Below are 26,186 nucleotides of genomic sequence, written 5' to 3' on the forward strand. Positions count from 1 at the left end.
TGACACCTGGTGTCAGGAGCGAGAGCTGCTGCCACCTGGTGTCAGGATGGTCAGCCGCTGCCACCTGGTGTCAGGAGCGAGAGCCGCTGCCACCTGACTAATTCAGTATTTTTGAATTTGAATTGGGCTTTTCCCACTTTTTTGCCCTCCAACATTGTGCACATGCGCGAAATTTTCGGACGTTAATAGCATGTGACGTGTCACATTAAATGAGCAATTACTTATTTTAAGACTTATTTATGTTAAACAAAGGCAAAACATGGAACCATGTGAATCAAACAGACACAACTCACAGCCTTAAATTGAAAGCATACGTTTCCAGTTTGAAAGATATAATCTGTTTGCTCTTAAAACACGGAACAAATCTACGCTCCTACTCTCTCGCAGAATACGGAGCACCGTCACCTAGCAACCGTTCCAGCCAATAGAATGACAGCGTTCCACTGGGTGCGCTTGATAACATCTCCGGGATCTGCTGCTACAATAGATGGGTTCACTTCTGGCAATGTATTAAACAACTTCATTTTTCAGCCATGGCGTCATGGTGGAATAATAGTTTGTTTTTGTAAATTTAATGGTTTTCCAATTGGGCAAAATGTAAAGATTTTTGGCGATATCGCCTGCAATCGTTTGTGGTGTAAACGTGAAACTGATATAAGATCTGTGTCCTCTGTAGTCAATTTTTTCTTAACTCATCTTAAAACGTCTTTTCCTCATTGTACTAATATTGTTTTAGACATGTTTGATCAGAGAAAGTTTGAGGGAGAACAGGGAAAATTTGAAAGAGAGCACAAGTTTTGAGAGCAGAGAGATTAAATCTTGTTTAGTTCACCAGTGAAATATGCCAGCCTTCATTCAGGTGTTTATGCTGGTAATAATCAGATAAACTTGGCATGTACTACATGAAGAGGTGGGCAGAGCAGCCAAAAATTGTACTCAAATAATAGCAACACTACTTTAACATATTTTTATTCAAGTAAAAGTGGATAATTGACTCTGGTGAGCAAAAAAGTACTTGGTAAAAATGTATTTTATAATAATCAAATGGATCAAATTATAAAGCTAAGTGGGAATTTTGGTGTTTTAAAGACAAAAATAAGAATAATTCATAAAATGTCACAAAAAATAACAAAATCAGACAGAAACATTTTCCAAATTAGTTTCTGTCAATAACAAACTTATGAAACTTTGCAGTTTCATAACTGGTGTGTGTGTGTCTGGTAAAAAGTTTTGGTTAAAGCATGTTTTTTCATTCAATGGGTAGAAAATCCAGAAATTTCTCTCAAGTAAGAGTAGGAATACTTCCTAATAAAATTAGTCAAGTCATAGTAAAAAGTACAGCCTAGTAAAAATACTCCTTAAGGAATTTATTTTTGTCAAAAAACTTACTCAAGTAAATGTGATTGAGTAAATATATCTATAAAGTTTTACTTTATCACATGACCTTGGTGTGTGTAACATGAATGTCAAATCTGAAGTCAAAGATAAAGAAACAAGCAGTTCCAGTACAAAACTAAGGCGAAAAGACTCCCTGTTTCCTCTGCATAAGTGCTAATTCACCACCCTTTCGTGGAAAAGAGCATTCCTGTTTCAGTCAGACTTGTTGCGACTCGAGGTACTAAGTTTTATTTGCGTGAGCCTCTCTGTGGCTGTGTTTGCCTCTGCATGCTCTGCATCAATGAGGCACTGAGGTTTTGCAATCTCTCCTCATTTCATGTCACAACACAGCAACCGAGTAAAAGTATCCTTTCAAGACAACACAAACATACACTTAGTCTCCCAACATTTGGGCAAGTTTCCACAAATATGCACGTTTGTTTATAATAAAAAAAGTACTTGATTTTATCAGAATACTTGAGTTAATTATCATAAATGGGGATATGAAAGTGAAAAGAAGAGGGGGAGTCTGAGTGTAAGTGAAGGACACACCTCTCTGTCTGTAAAACCGCAGCATGTTACAGCCTGTAGGGAAGGACATAATCTCCTCTTTAATGAACTAACAGAGACTCAAAGCGGGACAACAGCCGGATATTTCCGTCCAACAAGACTCCTCAATTAGAGGTTAGTAATTCTGACTTTTCCTTTACTTTTACCCGTTTCTACTGCCATGTTTCTCCTCTGAATTTGTCCACACTACAAATCTGTGGGAAAGTATGTTAATACTTTTGGACTGCTCCGATCCTCTGTAAATATTTACAAGCAAACATGGGTTGTCAGGCATGCTTTACAGGAAAAAGAAAACAGAATTATTCAAACTCTTGGCAGATTTAGGTTTTAAGTATCAGTCAAGACTATAAACCAGCCAGTTGTTGTCCAGTATCAATAAAACTGGCAGTTAAACTGCTAAAATGTGAATAAAAATGTGTCTCTGCATTTAATGAGTTCTTAAAGTTAAATAACATTGAATTTTTTTTTTTACATTTTAATCTATATTCTCTGACTGAATGTAGATTAAAAGTGATTTGATGAAGAATTTAAAACACCAGAGGAAACATGAAAAACCTACTCAGCAACCGAAACCAGGGTTTTATAGTTGTAAAAATATAAATATGTTTCCAATTAACTATCAAAAAGACATGCATTTATTCTAAGTTGATACATTAAAATTATTTTTTTCCATCATTGATATAAGTTTGTCTCTTTTTATGTCAGAAACAAACTTCTTGGTTAATTGAAAAGTCATTTTAAATCTAAATCTGCCATTGATTATGACATTTTTTAGCCTAACTGTATTATAAAGTAGAATTTACACACAGGTTAATTCAAAGAATGATAATTAAATTACTCAAATGACCAGCTTTTCCACCTGTTACATGTTCATATACTCCTGAGGGTCAGATTATTTCAATCTGTAATCTAAACAATTATAAAACTCCATATTTTATTATTACCTCATGCGAGATTCATGTGGAGATTTAATCCTAATACATTGGGTACTTGGGTATTTTAATGAAGCCATAAGAGGAAAATACATAAATGGTCTTCTTTGGATACTGGGCACAGGAAATAAGTACTTAGTAAGCAAATACAAACTTCATCTTTCCACATCCTTCACTTTTATTGGCATGCTGTGGTCAGTCCAAGGGTCAACTAATCTCTGACCTACAAAGCTAACAAGCAAAATGATAATAAGAAAAAGATTTTTGGAGATCATTAAAAGATTAATAAAAAGTTGTGTTGAAACAGTCCTCTCCTCTGACGCACTGCTGCCAGTTTTCTTGCATGCTTTAGCCTGCTGGAGATATTTCAGAGATTACATCAGGTTGGCAGACATCCTGTGGTTCGATAAACAAATCTTCCCCATCGTTTATGATTTAAAGTGGTTGAAAAGCATCTTGTTTCCTTTTTTCTTTATCTGCTTCCTCTTTTAAGATCCGTTTATACATTTCATACAAGTTTACAAAGCAAACCTTAAGAAAAATTATTGCAGAAAGTGTCTAAAGGTGCAAAATTAATAATAATAAGGCGAATACGTTGAGTTTTATAGTGGATAATGAAATTCATAACTGATTTGATGATTATGAAAAGCTTGTGTCTTCCTTGGACAGAAGTTGTTATAATCGGGGTGGTTTATTGGTTTAAATCTCTTAATATTTAAATAAATGTCACTTAGCAAGTTGTGGAGAAAACTACACCATTAGTGAGCTTCTGTCTGGGTGGATATTTGATCACTTTTCTCTTCAGATGTCATTTGTTTTAAAATATATGGTTTCCTGGCACGGATGTGGCTTTTAGTCAATAATTGTTCAAAAGGGTTAGGAGGTTTATGGCTTTGGGGAGGCCATTACAGAGGCTTCATATTTGCCTGCTTATTCTACTCTAAAACCATTATGATGTGTGATTGTCATAATTGTCCTGTTGAATAACCCTAATGCATCCAAGCTTTAGCTATTATGAACGTAGACCTCCACCTTTGTTTTTCCACCAGCTTTGTGCAGACCTCTGGCAACAACAAAAAAGAAAAGCCACCCAGCATAATTCTGCCACCACCTTACTTGACAGCTGGTACACTGTTCTTATGCTTGATGCCTCGTCTTCTACATTCACTGCAACCAAATTACTTAATTTGTGTCATGTCTGACGATTAAAAAAAAACCTTTCTTTATTGTATATGCTTGAAACATGCTTATGTTTATAATCACATGAACCAATCTTCTTTAATTAGAAGTTTATAGCAGAGCCAATCAAAAATGATTCTTGTTTGCTTTAAAACTCAGCCAGTCAAACTTGACCCCCTCAGTCAGATTCCACCAAATCCGTATTCAAACACTGTTAGGAGTGGTTATTCTCTTAAACAGGTCCCATTTTGCAAAATTCACCTTTTTCCACTTTTTTATACTTCAATTTGGGTCTCAACTGCTTCTAAAAACAGCGCAACTTCTTAAAAAAAAACCCAGTCAAGCTGTTTTTCCCCCCCAATAACTTAAAAGTTTTTGGTGTTTGGAAAATGAGCCATTTCAAAAACCTCCTGACTGTTGAGTCACAATCAATGAGCACTGCTCAGTTTCTTAGCAACCGCTGTATGTGCTGTACAATGACTGCTGGAAAAGACAAGTGTTTTGTTGTTAACTTTTTAGTCAACAATTTTGAGACAAATTAAATTAAAATATAAATTAAATAGGTATAAAACGAATGTCTGATTCTTCTGGCTTTCAGGTCCAGAACGATTTCTGATTATTTTTAGAAACAAACTGGTGATGAAATGTACAATTTCTAACTATTTCTCTTGTTTTTAGGATCAAATCATTTTAGAATGACAGCTTCCACAAATGAGGAAGACAGTCCCGTGAGCAACGACTACGCCACAGCCATCGGCACCCTCATCCTCACCCTGGTTTTCCTCCTGGGCGTCCCCGGCAACCTCTTCATCGTCTGGAGCATCCTGGCGCGCACCAGGAAGCGCTCCGTCACCACCATCCTCATCCTCAACCTGGCCTGTGCGGACGGCTTCATCATGGCCCTCACCATCTTCTTCATCATCTACCTGGCCAAGCAGACGTGGATCTTTGGAGCCGTTATGTGCAAAGGCCTCTTCTACTTGTGCAACGCCAACATGTACGCCTCCATCTTCCTGATCACGCTGATGAGCATACACAGGATGGTGGCGGTGCTGTTTCCACAGAAACTGTACCTGATAAGCAGAAAGGTTGTGACGAGGGTGATCATGGGCATGTGGGTGCTGGTCATGGTGATTTCCATCCCCTCACTGGTGTTTCGAGAACTGGAAATTGAGCCGGATGTTAGTGAGAATAATTCACGGATTGTGTGTTCACCCAATCACACCTGGCCCACTCATGTAAGTCCACTCTTCTCACAAAGTGAAAACCCTGTTTGAATTGTTCTTTCTACCGATACAAAATTAGTGAAGCATTCGATTATTTCGTCATGGTAGCCGGGAAAACAGAAGATACAAATTAGTAAACAAAATAAATAAAAACACGCTGATGTCAACCGTTTACCTTTATTCAGAGTTGGGTAGTAACTAGTTACATTTACTCAATTATATTTACCTGAGTAACTTTTGAAAAAAAAAATTACTTTTAGGGGTATTTTTGCTACGCTGTACTTATTACTTTTACTTCAGTAATTTTATTTTGAAGTGTTTCCACTCTTACTTGAGTAAAATGTCTGGACTTTCTACCCACTGAATGAATAGCAAATTTCACCAGACACAGACACACACCTGCAGCTTTTGTTAAAGTTTCATATGTTTTTATTGAAAAAAACTGATTTGGAAAGCATTTATTTTTCCCTGATTTTGTTGTTTTTTGCTACTTATATGAATTATTGTAATTTTTATCCTTAAAATACCAAAATTTCCTCTTATCCTTATATTTTGGTCCATCTGTTTATGGAATTATTAAATGTTAAATGATTGATAATTTGATCAGTTACTCTGTACTTGAGCAGACATTTTACCAAATACTTTTTTATTGTACTAAAATGTTCGATAATTTCGAACCGCACAGGATTCTGGGAGAAGTAGGCTACTCAACCTCTTTGTGGAATCAACTCACTCTTTGGTTACCTAGCAACTCACTCACTCTTTGGTTACCTAGCAACTCACTCACTCTTTGGTTACCTAGCAACCTGTTCAGTGACTTGAGCAGTCAGCACTTGGTAGTTTTTCAGATATTCAAAACAAAAAACAAATCAATAATTATCAGTATCGACTGATATCAAACTCTTATAATGTGATCTTATATTGTGATTTTTCAGCCATATTGTTTAGCCCAACTGAAAAGTATAAATAACGCGTAAAAAGTGAGTAGCTAGAAGAAAATAGCAAAATTAGTATAAACTAAAAGTTGCCCAACAAAGAATGGACCTTGGGAATTTGAATGTCACAATTTTTTGAATAAACATAACAGAAAAGAGCAAATCATAGAGGTTTGTACAAGTAAAGGAACATAAACTATTTTCACAGAAATTATAAAACCATGAACTAGAAAGGTTCAACAGTCTCAATTTTCCCCATGTAAAATATGTTTTTCAGTTTCTTTCTGTTATAATTTTAACTTCTTTTCCTTGCTTCTCTGGTCAGGTCCGGTTTCAGTATTCTTTAGAGACAGTTTCAGGATTCATCCTCCCGTATGCAGTCATCATAACCTGCTACGTCCTCACCCTGAGACGCCTGAGGCAGACCCAGTTCCAGCGAAGGATTCGCAGCGAAAAACTCATCCTCGCTATTGTTATAACATTTGGCATATTTTGGTTTCCATACCATGTAATAAACATGGTGCAGGTGAGTAAATTTTTTTAACCTATAATCAAACATTTCCTTTCTCTGCTCCTGGGTTCTTGTCTTCATTAAAGCTTTTTGTGACTCCCAGGTTGCAGCTGAGTGGTATAAGGAGGAGTCAGAAACTAGAAAAAAGTGAGTAAAATGAAATTGCTTTATACTTTTACTATTCTATAAAGATGTATTGCTGAATATTAAGGGTAAAATTGTTCATTATGTTCACATTTCTGTATGGTAACCATATTTACTATGTATTCTGTTAAGGCATCATGTTTTTAACTTCAATCTTTAATGTTTTATCACTTTTTCTGGTGTTTTTTTGTTTTGGTTGTTATCGGTGGTATTTCCTTTTTAAGGCGTAACCAGGCAATTTCAGGCTGGAGTAATTAGGTTACAGATTGGTCTGACATCGATTCAGTGTTATCAGTTGCATTATAAACATACACTATTGCATAATTATGGATAATTTTCATCTACACTCTAAATTCTTTCCCAATTCTCTTACAAAATTACCTTTGTTGTAAATGTGTTTGGCACTGCAGCCCAGGAGACAGATTACAAATCTGTGCTCAAAGTTACAACTTTTGTAGTGATGAGTTTGGAAAGGGAGGGAAAGGTTTTCCTTTGTTTTTTCCATGTGCACAGAAATGTTTGCAAGCAACTCGTATATGTCTAGCCATGCACAGGATGTAAAAGAAAACTGGGCCAGATCAATTTTCAGCTCCAAGAGCCACGCTTGGAAATCCAAGTGGCTTTTTGGATTTCCAACAGTGGCTCTTAATAACTTTGACTAAAAATGATAAAAAACCAACTTAGTTTTTAAAATAAAGATACAATAACAAATGCAGGGTTTTAGGTTTTTCATGGCATAATCATGAATGCTTCAATGACAACAATTTATCATAAATGTATTTTTGCCTGCATTTAACACCAACTTAAGTTGTGCTATGTCATTTGACCAGATAAATGTGTCATTAGCACATAAATTAAATGTGACATTTAATGAAATATTACAGAGATTATAGAGAGAATGGGGCCTAATATAGAACCCTGAAGCACTTTTGGATCTATAGAGAGGAAAAGGATCCAACATGTAAACTAACTCATCTATAGACAGACCTATGTAAACAGTAATGGTAGTTTACCAAAAATATTGTGATCAAAAGCAAAATACCCAAATTTAACAGCAGCAGGAATTTTGCATGTCTTATTAATCCTTGGAAAAGCTGAATTTTTGTGCATACATTTCTATAGTTTGTCAAATATATGCTTCAACTTTTCAAAAACATCAATATTTTGGCTTGTACTTATTAACATCTGAGCAAAGCGACATCATTTAAATTACTTAAGGATTTTTTAAATGTATATAGGAGCTGTTATTTGTTCAATTTGATGGATTTTTTTTTTACCTTTCATTTGTTGGTTTCTAAGTTTTAATTGGAAATTGTCTTTGCACAATTTATCTTGCATATTTATTCTGTCTCTTATTTTGGGTGGAGTATTTATGTAAACATCTACATCAATGTCAGAGTGGGAGGTTTTGTTTCTACAGGATCCTAACTGTTGCTCTTTGCTGCAGTTAACAGATTTTTTCCATCTTTTTTACCCACAGATTGGACTTGATTCAGGAGTCCTGCCGAGCTGTGACCTCGGCTTTGGCTTTTCTCAGCAGCTGTGCCAATCCCATCCTTTACACCTTCGCTGGAAAGTCCTACATCAAGAAAAACGGCTTAGCCTTCATGGCTAAGCTCTTCGACGGGACGGCGTCATCGGAACAAACAGCCAGTAAACAGAAAGAGAGTGCAGGAGAAATGAACAATATCTTAAACAACTCCGCCACTGCAACAATGGGCTAAATTAGAGCATTAAATGGACCACGAATTGTAAAATGTGCAAAGCTACTTGTGGGAAAAACCAAGTTTCACAACAGAACTTTTACTTTTTTAAACCATCATAAATGATTACAGGATAAACTCTCCGATGATAAACTTTAATTTCAATTATAAAGTTGATACATCTTATATAAAAGTTTTATAATGCTTGCTTGGATTACCAACATAGTGTGAGAAAAATTGACAAAATTATTCTATTTAATGATAATTCATGTATTAGTAGTTTAAAACTGCAAGATGTTTTCAGTCCTGATTGTTTTTGCACATCTCAGATATTCAGGGAGTTAGCTCCAGAGCTAAGCAGCACATAAACCAAAAACTGCTTCCCTCTTTAACAATATTTTGTTAATTTATGTAAAGCCACAACAACTGACAGCTGAAAGCACTTTACATGAAAACAGGGACAGTTTTATGGTCACATTAATTTCAACCATAGTCAGAATATTCCTTCGAAAACGTCCTGTTTAACCAAACTGATGTTTAGCTCCAAAACAATCTAATAAAAGTTGGTGGAAAAATTTATGTAGTAAAAAAAAGGTCTCAGATTGCATTGAATCTCATATTAGCTGCAATCATCCTTAACATGGAAGCACTGAAACAACTAAGGATGTTAGTAAAAACAATATTATTCAACAAAAGTCGGAATAAATGATTATTCCCATTTATGTCTCAAGGACAAAAACTGAATGCCACAGTTTCACAGGAGAGGAGCTTGATAAGACTTGTCTATTGTTCTATTTTAAAAAGGTTTACACTGATAAACTAAAATTTTAAAAATGCAACAGTCTGCATACTTTTTAACTGTGAATTTTAACCAATGTTTCTTAGCAGAAATAATATTTATTAGCTAAAATACAAATCAACACATTTTTAAAATGTGCTTTCATAAAGCTTTAAAAAAGAGAAAAATAAATTCAACTAAATTAATCTAATTCCAACAATTAATTTAACTCCATAGCAAATTTTTGCAGTGTGTTCACAAAACTTAATGCTCTAACAAAATAAGATAGTTTAACTAAACTGGTTTGACCAGTGTGTAAAAAAATAAAACTTACAAGCTGGTTTGTGATTACACTTTAAACTGTTTAAGAGTCTTGTTTTGTATAAATTTGTTCTGTACAACCTCGCATATATGCTTTTACAAGTTTATTTAAAATTATTTATTTAAAAATACTACAATGACAAATTGCATCTTAAAAGAAAACATGATCTCAATGATGTCATGTCTTGGGACTCCCAGGAGTAAAGGCATAAAAAGTTACTGACATAATGGAAACAGTTTCCCTGACAACCATATGTGGCGTTAAGACGCTCAGCTACCTAGCATTAGCGCTGCGGCTAAATAAGCTAAAGCTGGAAACGAACTTCAATTCTACACTTAAACTATTAGATTTAATATATTTACTCACAAAACTACCTATATAAACTTACTGGACACAACAAATGTTGAATGAATAGAACATTAACTGAATATGTTCAGTTAGATTTAAACCAGAGTGTTCCGGCTAAAACTAGCTAGCAAAAAAGTAGCGAATGAATGGATATATACTTTATTAATCCCAGAGAGAAATTCACAATGTCTAATGTTGCTGGATGTAACCATTATTGAACATTTAATATTCATGCTTCAGATATTTAAGGGTGTAAGAAACAACCTAACCATCAATCAATAGATGAACTGCTATGGAGTATTTGGAGCATCCTGGTATTTACAAGATGGGAATCTAACTTCAGAAGATTCTGAGGAAACAAGTATGTCTCTAGGTGCTGAAACAACCTTTGTTTTTTCTTTGAGGAAACAGAGACAAGTATTAATCTGCACTAGTAATCTGTCCCAGCTTATGCGTTTTGTTGTAAACATAAAAAAATATTCAATGTTTATTTTTTTCTGCTGGCTAAACATCCATTGTATTCTTATGTTTGTTCATATGCTCCTCTTTGTCAGAATTTTTCTTACGCTAAAAGTATAATCCAACATCCAGTTTGGAAAACATTGGCAGGTGAATTGCTTTGTTCTTGAGTTTGCATCTCAAATTGTACTGTACATTTTTCATGCATTTCTTTCCCAATATAAAGTTTATTTTTTGTTTGTTTCCTGTTTTTTTTAAGTGTATGAATAAAATATGCTTTCAAGTCAAGAAAGATAATTTTTGTACAAAGCCTCCTGCAAATGGAGTGAAAAGATGCTGAGGACATTTATAAAGGAGATCATGATCAAGTGAGACTTAAAACTTTAGACTGAAACAATCTACACTCAAACATCTGAAGCTGTAATCCAATAGGAAATCATCTAAAAAAACTGCAAACCTTGGAAAACAAAACATTTACACAAAAGATCTTTGAGGCTTTACTTTTTTGCAGAGTAGTTTATTGTCGTTTAGGCTTTAAATTAAAACAGACTTTTTTACATGTCCAGGATATGCAACATTTCAAATCAGTATAAATTTCTCAGATTGAGGCGTTGGGTCAACAAGTAGACTCCTGACATCCCACCTGTGGAGGAAAAGGAAAACGGTTAAAGATCAGTTCGTTCAACTCAACGTTATAAAGATAAAAATCTAACTTCTGCATCCATCTTTTATTAGATCACAAACCAAAATCAGAGTAGAAATGTACAGGACTGTTAACCAAAACTGGATGCTAGCTAGCATTTGATGCTACATTTAAAACCAGACGGTTCTTACCTCAAACGGTTTTCATAACGCATCCTTCCTAAAAAGGAGAGAAAGGGAAATTAAAGTTTAATCTCAGTTGTGGTGGCCTAAACCTGGAGAGCATCAGTAAAGTCAAACCCATCAGTGCAGTGAAAGTAAAATCATCAGTTTCAGGTGAAACACGGACTCACATGCAACTCATCATGCAAGGTTTGACTCCAAAAGTTCAGTATGACACACCAAGGACATAAAAAGGCAACTTTCAGGATTTTAACCAAATAGCTCACAGTACAGCCACTAAAAGAGGCAAAACTAGAGGTGCATCTTAATAAGCTTATTTTTTTCTAATTATATAAAAAATGTTTTTCTGAAAAGGTAAACATCTCCTAGGTTGAGAGCTCAATTTCCAACAGATATGCAGAACACATCTGACACAGATTGTGGTTGTGGCTCATGCACATTTTTTTAATACACCACAAGTTTTCCTTCCACTAAACTTTCATCAACATGGTAGAAATACAGCAACCTTACCAGTCAATTTAGCAACTTCTCATTTTACCTATCACCTTATGACTCAGGTGAACAAGTCAGTTTAGAAATGTTATGAAAATGTATATAATGAAAATCTTTTGAATAGGTCTGATGTTCTTATTTTTTAGAAAAAATGAATTCAGGATTTTCATAAACAACTGATAATGGTGTAGGCAATGAATCTAAATAATAAAATACCAGTTTTGTAAAATAACTTAAAATAAAATAACTTAAATGAGGATTTCAGCTAAAGTCAAATAAATCATGTGCAGCACAAATTGCCTGACCCCATTATGAATTTAGCAGTTTTACAGAAATCATCAAATGCCTCTGAGCTTTTATTTGAACGCTTTTCTTGTCGAGTATCTCCTGTGAAATCAAACCATGAGGTCGGTTTGGCGCTAACGCTGCAACAAAGAGCTAAAGATGATCCTAAACCGCAACGATCATCCACCTGCTCAGCATCAAATGCATCACCAAAGAAGAAAACAAACCGGACACGAAAAATACGACACTTACCGCATTTTAGGCTTTAAAACTGCTGATGTTTTAGTTCTTTGTAGCCGCCACTCCTTCCTCTTGCACCGCGACAAGGAAGAGAGAATGTTAATGAGGCTGCGCCTCAATTTATCTCTTTATCAAACCACGTGCTTGGCGTCACACACGGGCAACTTCCGGTTTACGGCAACATAAAATTTCATGTCACTACTTCATTTCTCTAATTATGTTTACACGTTACTGTTGAAATCAAAGCTTCTCCGGTCCCAAATTTACAAATAATTCCAAATTAGACCAACAACATTACAATCTCATTATAGTGAATTAACTTGATATGAGTTTGTTTTACAAGATGGTCTTGTTTTATTTTTACAGGCTGAAAATAGAAAAATAAATCCTGGGGAAACGTATATTTTTTTATATATTTGTTTTTATCCTATATACCCAGCCAAATACTACAAAATGTCTCAACTTTTTCATTAAGTAAACATTATATATTCATCTTGGAAATAATTATTAAGCTGCAAGATGTAATAAAAACATTTACAAAATATGGGTACAATTAAATTTGTTCACTGCACATCATATTTAAACGTTCATTGCATACAAAAATAATGTCCATAAAAATAAACCTGCTTTATTGTCTTAGCAACTCTATTATGAATTGACTCCTTCGGATTAGATAGGTCAGTTCAATAATTTGAATTATGAACATTTGACTTTTTTTCTATTACAACGATCATCTTTATTGTATTATAAAGTATTTTAGTTTTGTTGTTTATCTGTATGAGATAGAATATATTTGAATTATTAAACTGATACACAAGCAATATTACTTACAAGAAAATAACTAAAAATGTTCATCAAAACAACATAACATCAAATCTGAAATAGGAGAAAAGGAAGTAAAACCTACCTAAGTCTTTTTAAATCAAAATTATCCCAAATTAGCAATTATATATAAAAGTATTGTCATAAATATGAACACGTTTTTCCATTTTAATAACGTGGTAAACTCCCAACACATAAATAATCCAAATACATGCATACCCATAATGCACAAACTGAATGTAATAAAACACCTCAAAATACAACATAGTTTGAAGTGGAAGAAACGTATTAAAAAGTTTTCAAAGCATGAAAAATATGATAAATTAATCTATTGAGTTTTTATATTCAGTAATAGTCCTTCTACTGCATGAAATTATCGCACAAAACCAGTAGGTGGCAGATGTTTCCAGCGAATAAAAGAAGGGAAAAAACTACAAAATGTAATTTGCCATATTGTAGTACGGAACGCCCACTGGTCCAAAAGTAGGAGAAAAAAGCGTAGTGAGAACTTAAGAGTGACAGACAGAGGAGAAACTGGTTACTAGCGGCGAAGTTGAGGGATTTAAAGTCAGCGCTGGGTGGAAACCCTTGGCCATGAGAGTCTTAATCGGTAAGAAAAGCTATTACAGTTATCTGTTTAATTTTAAATTCTCAGAAAGGTCAAAATGCTTCAAGTTAGCTTGTAAGACTGCTAAGCTAAGGTTAGAGCTGCTGACAGAACCTGGATTGAATTCATATTTCATGCAACAGATAATCCAGGTGCGTCTAAAATCCTGCCGTCAGTTGAAAGATAAAACGAGATCGCTATATTTTGAATTTCTTTGTTATTTAAGCAAAATCCACGCATGTGTTTTGTTTTGTAAGCATGTAAAATGCGCATGCGCACTATTTACAGCTGCTCGATCCTTTTAGTGGGGTTGAATACGGTGTCAGCACAACTGTATGCTTTGAAGCATGAAATAATTAATTAGTGTATCATGCAGCCTATCACCATTTTAGTGAGGACTTTATGGTATTTCCTTAAAGTTAATATATTGCAAGATAATTTACTATTTTCTATCATGCTTACAGTCTGTTTGCATGTGTGATATGTGTCTGTCTCTCAGGAGGGGGCTCTGGCTTTGTGGGTCGTGAGCTGACACGCCTGCTCAGAGACAAAGGTCACGAGGTCACATTGATATCCCGTCAGCCTGGTCCAGGAAGGATAACTTGGGTATGACCAGGAGGTTCAGCTCCTCAATCATTACCTTCTCTTGATTGATAACAGTGAACAGGGATTTTCCTTCTCTACAAGATAAATGATTACTGTGCTTCTCTATAAATCCAAATATGCCTGTAATTTCTTGAATTGTTGTGCAGAAAGAACTGGAGTCTCGCGGACTGCCGCCTTGTGATGGTGCCGTCAACTTGGCAGGAGAGAATGTTCTTAACCCCCTTCGATGGTGAGAAACCCCCCAAAAACAGGTTTTTATACTGTAATCTGACTTGGTTCTGAAGCCTATTTTCATCACAATGATGGAAAAACAATTGCAACTCATTTATCTGTATGTAATAATCACAATGTAGCCACCAAATCTTAAGTATAAGATAGACAAAGGTGGGCAGCGTACCTAAAAATCATGCTCAAGTTAGAGTAGCACTACTTTAACATATTTTTACTCAAGTACAGGTAAAAAGTAGCTATCCAAGAAATTAGTCAAGTATGAGTAGAAAAGTATTTGGTACAAAGTCTACTCAAGTACTGAGTAACTGATCAAATTATCAAAAAATAACAAAATCAGGCAAAAGAAAATGTTTCCAAATCAGTTTCTTTCAATATAAAACTTGTAAACTTTAACAAAACCTGCAGGTGTCTCTGTGTCTGGTGAAACATGTTTGTTTTTCATTCAGTAGGTAGAAAATCCAGAAATTATACTCAAGTAAGAGTATAAATACTTCACAATACAATGACTCAATTAAGTAGTTATAAAGGTATTTACTACTACTGTTGAGTAGATGTAATTATTTACTACTCAACTGTGAAGAAATAAATATTTTTTGTCACAGTGACAGATAGGCTTTTTTAGACCCCATCCATATTTCTACCAATATTAATAAAGACTATTTATATTTATTTGAAAATAATTAGAAGAACTGTGAATTTTGGAAAACAAAGCCGGGAAATTTTAATTTAGACATGAACAGCATGTAAGTACTGCTTACTTAACAACAAAGCCTGATTTTAATCACTTTTTGGACTGCTCTACCTCAAGATTTGTGCTTCATAGTAACCTGCTCAAAACTTTAACATGAACCTGTTTTTATTTATTTGCATCATGTGAAAAACCACATGTTTTAGAGCTTATATTATCTGCTCACACGAGGCTTTACTAAACCTTGTGTATAAGGGGTTAGAAGTAGTTGGAATAGTTTTTAAACTGTTTAAAATAACATGTAGTAAAAACAACTGAATTGTCATGTTTAGTGTAAATTTGCTACCTTTCCTTTTCTGGTATCTTTAGGTATTTAAAAATGTATCCTGCTTTTGACTCCTTTATTTAGTAACATCCTTCAGTCGTGTTATACTTTAAGTCAAATCTATAACCTGATTTTTTGTCCTTCCAGGTGGAATGAAAGCTATAAAAAGGATTTATTCTCCAGTCGTATTGACACAACTAAAGCTTTGTCTGAAGCCATCGCTGCGTCTTCCAGCCCTCCTCACTCCTGGGTTCTGGTTTCAGGCGTAGGTACGGATCTACGCTCAGCAGCTGCAAAAGGCACAAAATGTGAATCAGATTCATGATTGATTTTGTCTGGTTTTCCTCGTTGACTCACAGCTTGCTACAAACCCAGTCTCACAGCTGAGTACACAGAAGACAGTGAGTGGACGCCCTTTGACCTCCTCTCACAACTCGTCAAAGAGTGGGAGGCTGCAGCGTTTCTTCCTGAGAACGCAGCGAAAACCACCAAACAAGTTGTCATTCGGGCCGGTACGTTCAGAGAGCGGGACGTTTAGAGGGGCAGTAGAGAAGCTGAGGGAGATTTATTCATGCCTATTCCCATTTAGAGAAATATGCAAAAGTTTTAAATAATCTCTGGTTTCTTTAGTTACTACAAAAGAGCCAGACACTTTTGTAGTCTGTGGTCTTAATCCACAAATCTCCAGTTTTTCTAAAGGTCTTTCAAAGTTTTATTTTGGGTGATTTTTTGTCCAGAATATAAAGATAACACAGGGTCTAAGATACTTTTCAGGCAATTTCTCTTTGTGAATCACCTTCTTGGTGCCACAATTTAATCTTCAGTCAAGTTTTGTGGAACAAGTTGTGTCTTTATTTCAAGAATATAGGACACAATTTTAAACAGAAAAGAATCAATTATAAACTTTGTGATTCTAAGGCATAGAAAGAAAATTTATTTCACACAACCTCTACTCAATTGCTTGGTAAAGCTTATAAATATCTAAAAAAAGAAAAAGAAAAGAATGGGGAAAAAATAACTTGTAAAAATGTTGAATTACTCCTGCAAAATAAAATATTACATTTAAAATATCTCAATAATATATATTGTTTCGATATATAATGTTAAGCAAAAAGTTGTATTTGTTTTTTTTTAGTATTAGTTTTCAAGTAAAAAAAAAAGACAGCATGTCTTTTCTAGCTGTCTGGATACTTTTACTTATTGGATAATTACAATAATCGATTTTATTGATTATTTTAATTTACATTACTTAATTTTTGGATTTTACTTAATCTGGCTTTTTTTTCCCACCAATGCACTCCTTGGGTTTCCATTGTTTAGTTAGCAACTAAAGCATGTGTGCATGTGTGCACACATGCTTTGTGTGATAAGCATGTTTTACACTTTCTATTAATTTCAACTTTGAATTCAGGTCAACGCACAGGAGGATTGACTGAAATAAAAGCCAGCTTTTAAAGATATTTTCTATCATTTGTGATTTCATTTTAAGGAAAAAGTGAGAAAATAAATTATGAAATTATTAAAATCAGATTCAAAAAGAAAATCATCCCCAATTCCGATTAGTTATCATTTATTGCTGAAATCCGATTTGCATTTCGTTGGATGTGACTGCATTGAAATTTCTGTGAACGATTTACAACTGTGACACGCATGCGCAGAAGAAGAACGCTAACGTCACACAGCAACGCACTGTTTACGGAAGTAATAACGGATGCCGACGTCTATGGATCTACTTTTAAGTTTATTCGGCAATGGGAGCCAACAGGATTGTCAGAAAATCATAACAAGACGAATGAAGCTTCTAAAAAGAAAGCACAACTAAAAATTTGCGTCGTGTCCGCCTGCTGTGTTAACGTAGCCGTTAACGGGACAGACGTTATTTCACTCATTCCTCTTTCCGTCCACTAGGGGCAGTGTTGGGTCGAGACGGCGGTGCCATGAAGCAGATGCTGCTGCCGTTCTGGCTCGGTCTCGGAGGCACGTTGGGCTCCGGAAGTCAGCCGTTCCCCTGGATCCACGTCTCGGATCTGGCAGGAATCATCGCTCGCTCTCTGGAGCCCCCAGCGAACACCGAAGCCCCGAACCCCTCACCGCAGGTGTACAACGGAGTCGCACCTGCGATCACCACCAACCACGAGTTCACCAAGGAGCTGGGTCGGATCCTGAGGCGGCCCACGATCTTGCCTGTTCCTGAGTTCGTCTTGAGCGCCATGTTGGGCTCAGAGAGGGCCGTGATCCTCACTCAGGGCCAGAAAGTCATTCCCCTGAAAACACTGGAGTCTGGATATCAGTTCAAGTACCCAGATTTGACCTTAGCTCTGAAACAGATTGTAGGGAGTTAATACCTGATATTTGAACTTTATTTAATCTTCTTTTCTGTAAAAACATGAATAAAAATCATTTACTGCCTTCTATATATTGGTAAAAATGTTGTAAGCTGCTTCGTTTTAAGAAATGGGACTTTTTTCACATTAAATAAAATAACTCGCCAGATGTTTTCACTCTCATTAATAAAACTCCACAATTACATGACACATACATCATTAATAATAATAATAATAATAATGGATTTTATTTATAATTCCTTTTATATCTTGATATCTCACTGGAAAAATTAGATGAGATGGTTGTGCACAGATTACAAGAAATGCCATATAAATAACAGAAAAAAAATCTTTAATTTTTTAGATTTCCACCAATAATTAGTTCCTACTCCAGTCCATGATGCTGCCATTACCATGTTTTACTAGTGTTATGAGTCAACAAGGTTGCAAGTAAGTTAGTTTTATTTGGACATTTTTAGAAAGATAAACTTTAACTGGATGCAAATCAGACTCAAAAACAGAATAATCAACAACTTTATTGACCATGGCAACTAATAAAAACAAGTAAATGTGTAATAGAGGTATACCTACAAAACACAGAGAGAGCAAAATAGATTCTAATTCTAAACTTAGGAAACGTCCAGGTTTTCATCTGAATCAGCTCTCCGAGTCGCTGTGGACCTCCGTCTCTTCTTTGACGTACTCAACAATCGGCAGCTGATCTCCCCATTCGCTGTTCCGCGCGCAGCGGTACACATCTCTGGCAAAACACAATTTATTTCAGATAAAAACTGCACAACAAATACTTTTCAAGCTGATCTATCTGAAACAGTGTTGTTAATTTCTCCAGTAAGGAAAAAAATGAATCCTGAAATTTGTGGAGCATTTCTGAAATTTATAGATGCCGTATTTTAACTTTTGAGAATAAAAAAAAAAAAATGAGATGGAGATTTTTGCCCTAAAATGAAATCTAAGAATATTTTTTGACAGTTTTTTACTACATTACATCTGATTATTCCCAGGATCTTTTCCACTCCATAAAAAGTTACTAATAAATATAATAAAAAACTAATTATTGGACCTCATAGGAAGGCTCAATATTACCTAATATTAAAATGTTTTCAGTACTAATAGTTTTTTATGCAAGAAATATATAGGTAAAATCTGAATATAGAAAAAAAATCCAATTTAAGAGATAATTGTTGTTAGTAACTTCATAAAACAAATGTAGAAAAAGGAAATCTTGTTATCAAATCTAATGTTTGAACTGTTTCATTTTAAGATTTTAAATTTATCTGATATTTTACATCGTATTTTTTTAAAGATTTATTATGATTAGGGCTGAAACGATTCCTCGAATGGTTCGAGTACCTCGATTACTAAAATTCCTCGAGGAAAATTTACCTGCCTCGAAGCTTCGTTAATTTATGTTTTATTAGTTAGCGCACCGTGTTCCGGCCGGGACTTCATTTGCGTTGCGCGGAGCTCTCACTTCCGCCTCTGAGTTGTTGACAAAAGCTAAGTCTCAGCGGCATAAAGTCCAATCTTCAAGATTGGCCCGTGGGGATTTTATTGATTGATGATAATGCCTGACTTTTTATCGTTTTTGGGGAACCAATAAGCATCCTTAAAATGACTGGGGGAATGCCTGGAGCAGCATTTCTCCTCCGGGGCTGCTGGTTGAAAGCGAACGGCGGGAAGAGCGCTGAGGTGAGCGGATAGCCTGAACAGGGCGGGCGGCTGAGTAGCTGATGCTTACCGTGTAAATGTAGCTTTACCGACGAACCGCACATTAAATTTCATATCCCGGTCTGAAGAAACGGGTGGCGCAGCGCATCGTACATGGCTGGTAGATGAGTTTCTGAGTGTGACCAGTGAAGGTGTCGTAAATATCCCGTATTGCTTCCCCCCGTGTTCGTCCCCCGGTCTAACGGTTCGTCAGTCCGCTGGTCTATTTCCTCCCCTCCATCCATCTTACGTTCGTTCATTCGCCCTCTCCTCCCACTCCAGGCGGCATTTCCCGTATTTTCAAACCCAAAGCGTGACAGGTTAGGTGGCAAGGTGAGTTTAATTAATCTATTAAACTCACTGAAGATGAATACATAAACTAAAAGCTGGATTGTAGACATTTTTATAAGCATATTTGTGAGCCTGCCTCTTTGTTATTAAATTCAATATAATTTCAGATTTTTCTATAACTTTTCTTCTGGTTAACTTAGAAAGTGAGCTATTATTGTTACAGGTTAGTTTTCTAAACTACAAAAAAGCAACTGTTAGGGATGCTCAAATATGGAAAATTGGACTGATATTGATATCTGATAGTAACATTGGTATTATGCCAGATTTACCAATATTTCATTTTATAATTTTTTTTATCCGATTACTCGATTAATCGTAAGAATAATCGATAGATTACTCGATTACTAAAATATTTGTTTACAACAGCCCTAATTATGATCCCCTGTCTCTAAAATAATTAAATTTAATAATCATTATCTAATTGTAACTGTGGAAATCCTCCTTTAATCTGTAACAGTAAAAAAATACTCAACTAAATGGCAACTTTTAAAATCTAGTTCCTACGTTTACTAAATTCAATTAATGCTCTTTTTATTTTACATTTTTTTCTGGAAAACTTTTTAATGACACACAAACACAGCATTACCATAAAATCAAATAACATTAAAATGAATAAAATAGTTGACGTTTTACCCCAGTTAATGTGTCTTTTGTTTCCTTTTTGTCTTTTGTTTCCTTTCCTTTTTGACATTCTGAATATTCACCAATATAAAAACGAGATCTGCTCAGGTTTTCAACACTTCTGATAATAATTTTCACGCCGTAAACACAGCCCAGCGGTCTTTCTTACCGGCTGTGTTTCCGTGCCGTCACCACCATGTGCTGCAGCCGTCCGTTGGAGCAGCACATGTGGCAGTGGACGTGCCGCGTTCTGCACAGAACCGGCGCGATCAGCCGGCCCCAGTCCAGACCTTCTGGTGTCGGTTCTGCCGGTTTGGTTCGACTCAGAATCAGGTAGCTGAACTTCTCTGTCTGACACTCATGCCTCTGAATTAAAAAAATACAAAACAAAGTTATTGGGAAAATATTGAACCTTTGAGAACGAAACGCTCACCTGTCAATTGTTTCTTTTTTTTTTTCTTCTATCATGACAAGATTGTGTCTGGATGATCAGATTATGACCAGACATGATTTTTAATACGTCAACAAACAAATTAAACAACTTCTTGTGTTATTTTAGTGAAAATTAAATGTAGTAATTTTTTTTGGATGCAAGATTATTGAGCTCATTTTAATTTATCATGCGATTAATTGATTAATTGATGTATTGCGACAGGCCTTCTCTCTCAACATAAAAGTATTTACTTTGATCATCAAAATGTATTTTTAAGCTCAAAACTAAACAGCTATTCCTGATTTCCTGCTTGGTGGATTAACAGATGATGAGTTTTACCCCCGGCAGAGGAAGAGGGTGGTAGCGCTGGTGGAAGTTGCAGGGCATGACGGGTTCCTTGGCCAGCTTGGGACACATCATTTCATGAGGGCACTGACAACAGAAGCAAAGATTATCAACAAGGAGACCCTGAAGCTGCTGCCTCAGAGGAATCTGGCTTTTAAAACTTATTTTAACCCTACCGGTGCAAACACTGATGCAGGTCTGGAGTCATGAACGACTTTCTCCTGTTTCTGGAGATCAATAATATGGATTACTGCACTGGGCAAACATTACTGATCAAAATGACTGTGAGATGTTTGGTGAAATACTTGAGTACCTTTAACAAAACGTCTCTGGCCTCCATCATCATCTGATGGCCCTCCTTGGTTCCATTTTCCACCAGCACCTAAATACAAACATTACAATTATTGGTTAATCATTAATCTAATCAGCAAATGTAATATCCATTATTTTTTATTAAAGTACTTATTCAGAATTTAAATAAATAATAATATTAATAATATTATTCTCATGAAAACAAATAATAAACCTTAAATCCTTATTATTTATTTTCCTCTTGAAATTTATAGAATTAATTTATATATACATTAGAAATTTACTAAATATTTAATTATTTACTTTTTATTTTTAGATAATAACTAAATTATTATACAATCAAGAAATATTTATTTTATTTAGGTAATTATTTAAATGATATATTTATTTTTATGTATACATTTGTTTTTTTTATATATAATTTATATTATTATTACTATGATCTTCATTATTGCTACCACTTAAATTTAATAGTTATCTTCAATGATATTTTGTTTTACTTTTAAATTGATTTCTTTTCACTTAGTTGATTCATTTATTCTGAGAATTTTATAGTTTTTCTTTATTATTGTTCATAATATCTAGTTCTGTGGTACTTTATTCTTGTGTTTATTTAGTTACTAATTTATTAGAAGAAACTCTTAAAATTTTGCATCAACATGATTTTTCCTTGTATATTATATAAATATAACAGTAGATAAATCCCAGACTGAACAGACCAGGTAGGAGTTCGTCTTCCTCCAGAGAGTCGTCACGACGTCCGCCCGGTCGTTTGCGTTGGGAAGCTCTGACAGGGTAAAAGCTGCCACCACCAAATCGAACTGGACCTGCAGAGAGAACCTGGACCTTCAGGGCTTCATTAAAAATAACCTGCAACATTTACTTTAATAACTACAGATTTTTTTAGGTGTATTTTAAAGCTGGTACATTTTTTTATATGTTTCAGGCTTTTAATTATTCCAGTTTGAAATAATTTTCATTTATTATCTTGCTTTTACTGAGGCCTCAGTCCCAGATTGAGGTTGTAAACTAATTCTCACCAGGTTAAATAAAGGTTGAGTTGATACAAAATTAATATTTAAGAAAAACCTTCAGCCGCTGAAACATAAAATATGTATAAAGAAAGATAAATATGCATCTGTATAGGGATATGGGAGTTCATTCAATGCTATTATGCATATACTATATTAAATATTTATTTAATATTATTATCTTCCAGCATAGCAGGTCAACATACTGAACACACAGCAATAGTATGCTTGAAAATATGTAGATAAAAAAAGATTATATTACGTTAACAAGCAAAAATATTATTTATTTTACTTTCAGATTATTCGTCTTGTAAGGTTAAGTTACAAAAAAGTTTACTAATTATCTACAGTCATATTCAGTAAATTACAGATGAGCTTGTCAGATTGAAAGTATTCTTTTAATTAAGCACATATTTCTGTTCTAAAAATGTTGTTTTTTTAATTGTCCTGATGTATTATTCTGATCTTAAATGTTGTTTTCTTGTCTGGAAGCAGAAAATTATAATAATTAACAGAAATACAGGCTTGAAAACATCAGTCTGTGAGTCTGTAATTAATCTATATAATCTGTTTAATTTAACAAACTAAGTTACTAGAATAAAGTATCAGAAATATTCTAATTTACTCATTTTGACTGAATTTTAGACCTTCAAAGTGAGCTCAGATACATTCTTTGTACATTATGAGAAGGAACTCAAAAATGTCAAAAACTAAAACGCTATTCCTCCATTTTGTCAGAAAATGTAAATAAGCAAGAAAAGATGGACAGATTTCTTAAGTAATGATTACTGATTATGAGGAATTAAGCAGAAGTTTGAGCAATTGGACGCCACTGGATTCAACTAATGTTTAATTTTCAAGAATTGCTGAATGTGAGATTGTTACTTCGATAAAAAATGTTTTTATTTTAAAGATTTTTGCACATACTCGGGGTGCCAATGAAAAGGTCGGCACAAAAACCTGTTAGTGGTTGGTTTTATATTTTTCTTGGACTAAAACTGACCTTAGGAGAGACGGGAAGAAACTGTCTGAAATAAACGTGTTTGATGTGCGGTTGAGCACTTTCATCGTCTCCTGCACAAAAAAAGCAAACAAATTTAACATTTCTCACTTTAAAAAAAGACACAGTTTGTTTTAAAATCCATTTCTGCACCTTTGAGAAGTTGTTCGGCCAAAACGTTCATCGCTGCAGAGCTGTCCACACACACAATCTCCTTCAAAGAGTCGCCCCAACATGAGTGAGACGCCCTGATGGACGGAGAGAGACACTCAACACATTATTTAAGTTTCAGCCAAACAAATAAAAGTTTCACTTTGCACACCAACCAGGCGACGGTTCCTAAGCCAGAACCAAAATCCAGAAGTGTTTGAGGAGCAAATGAAGGATGTCGCTTCTTTATCTGAATAAAATCAACAAAAAATGTAAAATATTAATTCAGGGCTGATAGAAACAGCTAGAGGAGACATGATCTTCTGCACACCTACCTCATTTATAGCTCTCCTCACTGCTGCATAGCCTCCAGCCAGCCGAGCCGCCATGTACACTATGCTCAGGTCTTCATCGTACCTGAAACACAAGGCGGTCAGAGATATTTATATGCCTTAAATTGAAGCTGTTAGATGTGGCTGCTCTAATAAATAACAAATCTAAGCTTAAACCAAGCAGCATGCATGGTTACTTTAGGGGCGTCCAGCGATGCGTCGTTCTTCTGAGCTCTGACAAAACCTTCTTCCTGATGCGATCCTCCAGGAGTTGCTCATCGACATCTGCAAAAAGATCACAGTTAATTAATTACTCCTGGTTCTGTCTCAGCCTTCAGACACACTTTGAAAAATAATTCCTACCCCTTAAAGCTGCAGTATGTAACTTTTATAAAGAATATGGAATATGTTTGTTAAAACTCTCATCATGTTGTGACTGTGTGAGACAGATAATCTGTGAAAAAAATGGATCTCTTCCACCTCCTCATTGAGCTACTAATGACGTTTAAGAGGGAGGAGGGTGAGCAGCACCACACCACATTGTGATTAACATCGCTAAGACCCGCCTCCTGGGAGAATGGGAGAAGGCAGAGGAGCAATTTATTTTCCCCCACAAATTACGTGCATTTTTATAAAAGTTACATACTGCAGCCTTAAGCCTTTTGACACAAAGGAAAATGTGTCTTGTGGGGATTTTTTGGTTGTTATAATCCAACACAAAATTATGGGTAATTTTGAAGTTGAAGTAAAATGATTGATCAGTTTTAACATTTGCACAACCGAAATATAAAGTTTTTGTTGCACAAAGGCAGTAGTTTTAAAATGAATCAAAAATTACTGTCTTTATGAACCAGGACAATACAGATGCACAACGATTTTGGGGGGGGTTATTTATAAACAATCATGTACTGTCCTTTTTTCAAAAGGGCTTATAAATTAGCCCATTTGTGCTAATTTATAAGCGCCTAAAATGTAAGGAACTGTATGGATTATTAACACAAATTGCCTTCAGTCCATCACCTTCTCTGATGTTCTGCACGGCTTTTTCCCACAGTTCCTTCTCCATGCTCACAGCTTTCTGCCTCAGCATCAAATCCTCGACCGCTCTCTTCCGGCTCCACAGGAAGTTTGTGAGCTTTTGAGAACGTTCTACAAGCTGAGGCACTCGAACTCCTGTAGGTGTAAACATGAAGCTAATGAATGAGGAACGCAGTGAGTCTAATTTCTGGATAACCATTCTCCAGCTGGTGGACGTACTGTGAATAATGGACTGTGCAGCCAGCTGGAGCTGTTCGGGTAGCCGGACAGTCTTCAGGTTGGTCACACCTGGATGCTTCCTGTGAAGTTCTCCTTTCAGGAAATCGACCTTAGGCTGAGGAAGCGAGGCTGAACTCACACTCTGGAAAGGAAAAAACAATCAACTTATGTATTAAAACATATTTAATCAGGAATATGAAGTTTTCTTAACTGCATTTAAAGATTTCTAGATATTTAAATATAGCATTAAAGATTTTTAAACTGTTTCCAAATATTACTAGTGAGAAGGTTAAATAAATTGAATTAAATAAGGTAAATACTGTTCGAAAGAGGCAAATGTTTAAGGAATCATATCATCTGACCTCCATTGTAAAGATGCTGCGTTCAATGACAGCCACTAATTACACCCACCCTGAACATTATGTTCACCACCGCCGCTCGTTGACAAAGAAAACAGGCTCCGTAACTCCGTGACGCCATGTTCTCGATATCAGAAATAAACTTTAACACATTTAAATGAACAACTTTGATCCACGCTTTCGTAAAGCACACCGTACGATAGCTGAGCCTCAACAAAATAAGTCCGATCAATTGCTAAAGAGGAACCTCTTAGACCAAAAGTTTTGTTCCCACTCCGAAACAAATACGAAGAGGACTCACTCTTCCCTAAATTATCGGAAGGTATTGTGATTGATGG

General features: G+C 35.3%; 3 protein-coding genes and 1 long non-coding RNA gene across 4 annotated transcripts; 2 read left to right on the forward strand and 2 right to left on the reverse strand.

Moving 5' to 3' along the window:
• Positions 1-1,935: 1,935 nt before the first annotated feature.
• ltb4r2b (leukotriene B4 receptor 2b) lies at positions 1,936-10,781 on the forward strand. Its single transcript, XM_014973490.2, has 5 exons — positions 1,936-2,061; positions 4,737-5,296; positions 6,545-6,745; positions 6,834-6,877; positions 8,355-10,781. Exons 2-5 carry the CDS (start codon positions 4,754-4,756, stop codon positions 8,596-8,598), a joined length of 1,032 nt encoding a protein of 343 aa, XP_014828976.2. The 5' UTR covers positions 1,936-2,061; positions 4,737-4,753; the 3' UTR covers positions 8,599-10,781.
• A 199-nt stretch (positions 10,782-10,980) lies between these two features.
• On the reverse strand, positions 10,981-12,474 carry LOC106907670 (uncharacterized). The gene is made up of 3 exons (XR_001415652.2): positions 12,339-12,474; positions 11,319-11,346; positions 10,981-11,127 (listed from the first exon to the last, which is right to left on the reverse strand). It is a non-coding gene; the product is annotated as an uncharacterized LOC106907670 (long non-coding RNA).
• Positions 12,475-13,601: 1,127 nt separating this feature from the next.
• On the forward strand, positions 13,602-18,098 carry sdr39u1 (short chain dehydrogenase/reductase family 39U, member 1). Its single transcript, XM_014973485.2, has 6 exons — positions 13,602-13,758; positions 14,255-14,361; positions 14,508-14,590; positions 15,753-15,874; positions 15,965-16,117; positions 17,514-18,098. The coding sequence occupies exons 1-6, from the start codon at positions 13,743-13,745 to the stop codon at positions 17,945-17,947; spliced, it is 915 nt and encodes a 304-aa protein (XP_014828971.2). The 5' UTR covers positions 13,602-13,742; the 3' UTR covers positions 17,948-18,098.
• A 165-nt stretch (positions 18,099-18,263) lies between these two features.
• On the reverse strand, positions 18,264-26,078 carry mettl17 (methyltransferase like 17). Its single transcript, XM_014973484.2, has 14 exons — positions 25,901-26,078; positions 25,490-25,631; positions 25,253-25,405; positions 24,430-24,517; positions 24,236-24,317; positions 24,077-24,150; positions 23,904-23,998; positions 23,754-23,824; positions 22,439-22,546; positions 21,721-21,789; positions 21,584-21,634; positions 21,402-21,494; positions 20,799-20,995; positions 18,264-18,689 (listed from the first exon to the last, which is right to left on the reverse strand). Exons 1-14 carry the CDS (start codon positions 25,967-25,969, stop codon positions 18,587-18,589), a joined length of 1,395 nt encoding a protein of 464 aa, XP_014828970.2. The 5' UTR covers positions 25,970-26,078; the 3' UTR covers positions 18,264-18,586.
• Between the last annotated feature and the right edge of the window lie 108 nt (positions 26,079-26,186).

Source organism: Poecilia mexicana, unplaced genomic scaffold (genome assembly GCF_051168715.1).
Source record: "Poecilia mexicana isolate PSO_F unplaced genomic scaffold, ASM5116871v1 scaffold_17, whole genome shotgun sequence".
Taxonomy (NCBI): domain Eukaryota; kingdom Metazoa; phylum Chordata; class Actinopteri; order Cyprinodontiformes; family Poeciliidae; genus Poecilia; species Poecilia mexicana.